At 29.9% G+C, this 8,050-nt stretch overlaps 1 protein-coding gene across 1 annotated transcript; it reads right to left on the bottom strand.

Moving 5' to 3' along the window:
* Positions 1-2,853: 2,853 nt before the first annotated feature.
* On the bottom strand, positions 2,854-4,984 carry LOC127117641 (pirin-like protein). Its single transcript, XM_051047718.1, has 5 exons — positions 4,765-4,984; positions 4,629-4,678; positions 4,479-4,546; positions 4,209-4,375; positions 2,854-3,521 (listed from the first exon to the last, which is right to left on the bottom strand). The coding sequence occupies exons 1-5, from the start codon at positions 4,929-4,931 to the stop codon at positions 3,041-3,043; spliced, it is 933 nt and encodes a 310-aa protein (XP_050903675.1). The 5' UTR covers positions 4,932-4,984; the 3' UTR covers positions 2,854-3,040.
* Between the last annotated feature and the right edge of the window lie 3,066 nt (positions 4,985-8,050).

The raw sequence follows: 8,050 nt of genomic DNA, 5'->3' as shown, positions 1-8,050 counted from the left end.
TGGACTCCCGAACAGTGAGCAACTATTTTATTGGCTATTCTGAAAGATCTAGGGGCTACACATTTTATGATCCCAAATTCAATTTAATTTTTGAGATGGGAACAACCACATTCTTTGAGGATATTGAGTTTGGGGGGAAGAATAAGGTTAGAGACTTTGTCTTAGATGATGAATCTACAACAATTCCAGAACCGATTCAGATAGTTGCTTTTGATCAAGCAAGAATGGAACCTCCACAAGACATTGTTGAAATTCTTCTAACTCAAGATGATTTGGTAATTCATGAGAACAAACTCAAGATCCTTAAGAACAAGTGTTACAAGAACCAATACTTTTGCGGAGATCCATTAGAGAAAGGAGAAATGATACTCCAGATGATTACATAGTCTTTCTCCAAGAACATGAGGAAAATAATGGTATGATGAAAGATGATCCAATCAACTTCCGTCAAGTCATGCAAGATTCAAACTCGAAAAAGTGGATTGAAGCAATGAAGGAGGAGTATAAGTCCATGCAAGATAATAAAGCTTTGGAACTTGTCCTGTTACCAGAAGGCGTGAAATCCATTGGTTACAAATGGATTTTTAAGACCAAATGGGATTCTATCGGTAATGTGGAGAGGTATAAAGCTCGTCTTATGGCTAATGGTTATACTCAAAAGGAAGAGATTAACTTTAAAGAGACTTTCTCTCCGGTTTCATCGAAATACTCTTTTAGGACAATCATGGCTCTTGTTGCACGTTATGATTTGGAACTCCATCAAATGGATGTCAAGACGGCTTTCCTCAATTGCAACATTGATGAAACGATCTATATGGTGCAACCAGAAAACTTTGTGTCGGGAGACTCAAAGAATATAGTTTGTAATTTGACAAAATCCATTTATGGACTAAAGTAGGCGTCTCATTAGTGGTACCACAAGTTTCATGAAATAATTCTCTCATTTGATTTTGAGGTGAATGTTGTTGATGATTGTGTGCATCACAAATTTAGTCAGAGCAAGTGCATTTTCCTGATCTTGTATGTATATGACATAATGCTTGCCACAAATGATATATGCATGATGCATGAAACTAAGAAATTTCTATCAAGAAAATTTAAAATTAAAGATCTTGGTGATGCCTCATTTGTATTAGGAATTCATATACATCAAGACCGATCTCGTGGTATTCTAGGATTATCACAAAAGATCTATATCGAAAAGGTGCTTAAAAGGTTTGGCATGCAGGAACGTAAACTAGGGGATACTCCAATCACTAAGGGAGACAAATTTAATCTTAATCAGTGCCCAAAAGGAAACTTATAAATTTAAGAAATGCAAAAAGATTTATGATGCGTCAGCAGTAGGGAGTTTGATGTATGCCCAAGTATGTACACTTCGGGATATTGCGATCATAGTTGGGATGTTAGGAAGATATTTAAGCAATCCAGGAATGGATCATTGGAAAGCAGCCAAAAAGGTTATGAGGTATTTAAAGAGAACAAAAGACTATAGACTCACATATAGGAGGTCAGACCAATTAGAGATCACTGGATACTCTGACTCAAATTTTGCTGGATGTCAAGGCAGTAAAAGATCTACTTCAGGCTATATCTACATGTTGGATGGTGGTGCAGTTTCTTGGCGCAGCGCCAAGCAAACTCTAACGGTTTCATCCACCATGACAATAGAGTTTATAGCATGTTATGAGGCATCCAACCATGAGTTTGGCTAAGAAATCTTGTCACTAGGCTGCAAATTGTGGAAGGAATTCAAATGTCACTTAAGTTATATTGGGACAACAAATAAGTCATCATGTATTCCAACAATAATAGGAGCTCGACCAAGTCAAAACATAATGACATCAAGTTCCTAGTTGTTAAGGAAATAGTACAAAGTGAACAGATTTTCATAGAACACTTCGGGACAAACTCCATGATAGTGTATCCTTTTATAAAAGGTTTTCCATCCAAGGTCTTTCATGAGCACATTGCTCGCATGAGTGTTTTACCGTTAGAGGAGTCTTTGGTTTAGTGGGAGTTAGTCAATTATGAATTTTATGTTATGTGTTTGGTATTGTGTATGCATACTATGATTTTGGATATTTTCCAATTAATAAAGTTTGATATTCAGTAGTTTACATTTTGTACAATAAAGTTATTGAATGATCTCACTAAAGTAAAGTATGACCAGTTGAAAATCGACATATACGGACCAACTTCATGTGTTTTTCATGTTGCATATTTCCTAATGGATCTATGTCATTTAGTTGTGTGACTATTAGTGATCATTGAAGTGTTTAGTTATGATTGATATAACGAAAATCATTTTGATTATTTATACTGACATGACTAATGGACGAGATACTTTGGATATGCTTAAAGAATATAATGATAAATTTTGAACGCATAAAGTCTAACACATATGTAAAGTTACATATATATATATATATATATATATATATATATATATATATATATATATATATATATATATATATATATATATATATATATATATATATATATATATATATATATATATATATATATATATATATATATATATATATGACCAGGGGAGAATTATTAGAATTTTTGGATCATAAAATTTACAATAATGTTTTTTGAAATCAACAATATTTAAATTATATATGAGTCGCAATACAAATAATTTCTTTAAATTTATCTCTACTCTAATATATTGCATTCATACAAATAATTTCTAAACAATTTTATAATATAACAATTAAATATTTCACAACTAATCTTACAAAAATTCAACATCTTTAACACCCTTAAAACGGGCGATGCCAAACCGTTGTCATGTTGTTATGAATGCTGTTTTATTTTTTTGTTAGAAAGAGGAGGGGCTTGGAGTAATTCTATTTTGTTTTACTTTTCATTAGACATGAATTTCATATCAAATAATAGAGTACATTACTAATCATAGACTCCACTTTGCATAACTACTTACAAGGATTGGGTATATTTATTTTTCCCTTGCTTTTTCCCCCTCCAAAATCTACCATACAAAATTAAAAATCTAGATAACTACATTCTAAGATCTCCAATCTCTTGCTTTCTCAAAGCCATTGGTATAGTTTTCAAAATCATCAATAGTTTGGTCAATCTCTTGTTGAGTATTCATCACAAAGGGTCCAAATTGCACCATTGGTTCACCTAATGGTTCTCCTCCCACCAAAATGAACCTTAGTATCTTAGAAGACTTATTCCATGCCTCCACACCATCCCCATTACCTAGAAGAAGAATATGGTGAGAGGTTGTAGGATGAGATTTTTGGTTTCCGAAAATACCCTCTCCTTCCAAAATATACACAAAAGCATTCCATGATTTTGGTACAAGTTGTTGCAAGTGCGATCCGGGTTTAAGAGTAAAATCCAAATACATTGTCGGTATTCTTGTGTATATTGGAGACTTTATTCCAAGTGCTTCCCCGGCTATAACCCTAACCATGATACCATCTTTCATAGCTTCTACTATGTCCTTGCTTAAAATTTCTTGATACTTTGGTTCAATCCTAACATAACACAAAAATACAAATTAGCTTCATATGATTAAGAAAATATTTTATCAATTTGACTTAAACTTCAAGGAAGATAGATGTTATTAATTTCCAAAATGTAGTAGATAACAAACAAGTACTACTAAGAAAAAGTTGAATCTTTTGGTGCTCTATTCAAAAAGCATTTGTAGGATATGGTACATGATGAAGAATCATGAAATAAAGTCACGTGTGAAAGTGAGGGAGGAATATATCAATTCATAATGTTCTAAATTGTATTTGACTTTTTCTTTATAAAGAGTGGAAATTCCTTTTTTGTCTCATCGTAAACATTATCCAAAAATATCCTCCAAACAATTGATGATGTAAAAAGTATGTCATCATCTAATCACATGGGGCCAAGACTAAGGTTCTAATTTGAATACTTGTTAATATTATAGGATCAAACACGGCACTAACATGTTTATGTTATAATAAAAAATAGAGATTAATTGAAATACACCAGTTACACCAGACATTGGATATTAAAAGAAGTTTAACCTTTATTTTAAAAATTTATAAAGTAATACAAACGGGTGATGGTGATGAACCAACGGTGAAAACTTTTTACACTGACAGTTTATAATAATTAATCTCTAAAAACTAATAAAAAATCATCTTAATAACCGAATCAAAAATATGATTTATGTATTGTTGACTTACATTTTATGTTGGGAAGCAAGGTTGATCCATAGTTGCAAACCCTTTTGAATATCTTGAGCAGCAGGCATTTCTGAGTGCACAATCCCTCTGCCGGCAGTCATCCACTGCAAGTCACCAGCTTCAATTGTTCCTTTGTGTCCTTCAAAATCTTCATGTGTTATAGCACCCTTAATTTCACAAAACAATTTCTCTAAGGTGAAAATGAAATATTCCACTAAATAATTGACTTTATAACAATAACAAAACTGAAACATTTCTCATTTTTGTTACCTGTAACATATATGTGACAGTCTCAAAACCTCTATGTGGATGGTCAGGAAATCCAGCCGGAGCAGCAACTGAAACAATATTTCACATTCTTAAAAATAAAAAATAAAAACATTCTCGTTTTGCACTATAAAAAAACAGAGATTCTCGTACCTGAGAATTCATCCAAGAGAAGGAAAGGATCAAAGTACTTGAGCTCAAATCTAAACAGACCCAAGAAATTAAGATAAATAATGAATGGAAAAACATATAATAATGCATTGTAATGTGAATGTGAAATACTAATTACCTTCCTATGCTTCTTCTAACAACAGCACCAACACCTTCTCGTTGAGGTTTGGCTAAGAACTTCCTAGTAACAAGACGAGGTTGTTTCATGGTTTCTGCCATTTTATGAGATTGTTGAGAATGTATTGATGGAAATGTAAGGAGCATGGTGGGTTGAATGAAGTACATATATAATGGTGAAAGAGAGAGAAAGGTCAAGAATTAGAAAAACGGAAGTGTTTGCTTGAGTTCAAGGTTGTCTTTATTTATTGCTTTCTTATTCTTATCAATCTACGTCAGCATAACGCAATCATGATGTGTTTATTATTATTAATCCAAATTAATACAAAATAAGAAAATTTGAGTTAATAAAGAAATTACAAACGTTTTCATTTGCTTTATAGTAAATAAAAAAAAGTACTCCCTCCGTTCTTTTTTTAAGTGTCATATTTTGACTTTTTACGCATACTAAGGAAGCTAATCATTATTGTTACTTTTCAAACAATAATTCTTCTTTTACCTATAATATCCTTAATTATTTATTACATTCACTTTATTTTTTCTCTTTCTGCAATCATTATCTAGGGATAATTTTGACAAAATTGCAATTAATACTACCTTGAACTTTGCAAGTGACAATTAAAAAGAAACAAATTTTTTGTAAGAAAGTGACACTTATAAAGGAACGGAGGGAGTAGCTAATATTAATAAATAAAAAGAAAATCCGAAAATAAAAAATAAAAAATAATAATAATTCTCCCTTTTAGATTTAAATTGAAATTTATTATAACCCATAAATTAAGAAGAAGAAGATATCTATATGACATTAGTAAGACTTTTATTATGCCTCTCCGTCACTTAGCATCATCTCCCATATTTTATTCATTAATTAAAATATTGACTTCTTCTGACATCCTTCCCACCTCCATCATGTTGTTCATTAGTTAATGCTTAAAATTTATTTAAGAGATTAATCTCTCAAAACTTGATGCTAAATTAAAAAACCTAACACATGTTTTCACCTGTTACTATTATATTTTATTTTACAATATTTATTACAACATTGAAATCAGTGGTTAGGAAAATTTTATCTCATAGTTTTTAGGTCCGTTTGGAGAAGAAATAAAACCAAACTAATAGAAATATAATGTTAATTGATTCAGACAAAAAAAAAATTTAAATTTTATCTACAAATTATTCGAATTATAAGTAATTTATATAATTTATATCATTATTATCATAGAAATTAGTATAATATATTAAAAGAAAAAATAAAACGTTATTTGTGCCATCTACTATCAATACTTCAAAATATAATAGTATGATCTTACATAATTAATTTTCCACTAAATTTTATTTATACTATCAATTGGACAAATAAGTAATTAACAAATAAGACAAATAAATCTTACACAACTCTCTATTTGCATGTTAAATATGTGTCCATCATCGACTAACTCAAATAAAAATATTTTCTCCTTCTCACCAAAATCATTTCAAATTCTATTTTGTCATTGTCCCACACTTTTCAAAAAGGTGGATGTGAAATGAATTTGTTTAAATTTAAAATTAATTACTTAATTTTAAAATGAACAAAGATTATAGAAACTCAATTTTATTGAATAATTATTAAAAAATAGATATAGAGATGAAAATATAGAATAAAACAAATACCTTAATTATTCAATAAATTTTAAAAATTGAATTCTCTTCCTAGAATTAAAGATAGCTATATAGTGGAAGAGTCATGTTACTAATATTTTCAATCTTAAAATTAAGAGATACATGCATTGTGCCCCAAGGACACAAATTAATGATACACTTATAGAAATATTCTCTTGAAGCGCGTGCATTTGATTTTTTAAAATTTAAAATTTTGTTTTATTCCACACAAACTTTTTAATAGTAGTAACCTTAACTTGTGTCCTTGGGACACAAATTAGCAAGACTCTTAAAAAAATTAAGTCAATATTTGCATGCCCTAGTATGTAGACTATGGACATAGATTATAGATGATAGAGATACATGCATGCAAGACATGTAAGAGTGAGGCCACTATTTATTTATTTCTACCTTGGATGAAACAACATTCATGGTGATTGGGGTTTTGGGGTTTTCATGGTCACTCATTTCAATGTGAGAATAATACTCCCTCCATTTTAAAATACTTTAATTTAAGATTTTTGCATATACATTTAAAAATTTAATAAATAATATTTTGAAGTATATATGAGTTGGATAAACCAATAAAGTTGGATTAAATCCATCTAAATCAATTCAAAAAAGTGATTTTAAATGGATAAATGTGTTAATATGAATTTCGAAAATAAAAAACCATTCAAAATATATGGGTTTCAGACAAACTAGACTCAATCCAAAAAATTTGTCATTAATTAATATTTATTTTAATTTTTTTTAGGTCTCTTAATGACTATATATGAATTAATATTTATATATTTATTATTGTAAATTCTAATGTTAAAGTAAAAACTTTTTTTTTATTTGTGGAAGAAATTTAAACAATGTTCTTGACTCTATTTTTATACTAATTTGATGGATGGTAACTCTAATGTATTCATATTTGGTTTTTTCAATTTTAGACTCATATTTTGTGAGTCATGATTTTGAATTTTTTATGATATTGCATTTTAATTATTTTGGTGTGAATACTAGTAAGTTCTGAGTAATTTATATAATTCTAGTTTTAGGTACTACTATAAAACAACTTTGGTTTTTGCAAATATTTTTATTATAATTTTTATAGAATATTTAAACATTTGATGTTAAAAGAATAACGTTAATATGGCTAAACTTTTTTTCAAGACAAAAATAGTTGGAGCATTTTTTGAAAAATAATATGACACATCATTTATAATTATAGAAGAAAAAAAGAGGGGGAAATGGGTGACCCATTATCAAACCCACAAATTTATAGTTTTACCGAAACCAACTCAATGATGTTATGGGTGGTTATTTTACCTCATCCTAACCGGTATACTCTATGTGGATTGGATTTTGATTTTAGACAAACCCAACCCAAACTGATCCATGTACACTCATACTGACGGGTCACTGTTTATCTTTAAACATACTTTATCACATGATAACCTAAAGCTTTAGGTTCTTCATAGATTCTGCTAGGATATTCATATCCCAAAATTTGCCCCCCCCCCCCCCCCCCCCCCCCCCCCCTTTTTGCTTTTCATCTACCCTATAGCTTGAGAACCATCTATACTCATTCATATTCATTTATTCATGATTAACATTCGCTAACAAGTGTCAAAGATTCAAGGTTCATGGTCGATAAA

This window comes from Lathyrus oleraceus, chromosome 2, assembly GCF_024323335.1.
Source record: "Lathyrus oleraceus cultivar Zhongwan6 chromosome 2, CAAS_Psat_ZW6_1.0, whole genome shotgun sequence".
In the NCBI taxonomy this organism is placed as follows: domain Eukaryota; kingdom Viridiplantae; phylum Streptophyta; class Magnoliopsida; order Fabales; family Fabaceae; genus Lathyrus; species Lathyrus oleraceus.
The sequence above is the reverse complement of the archived record's forward strand: the minus strand, read 5'-3'. Positions and strand labels throughout refer to the sequence as shown.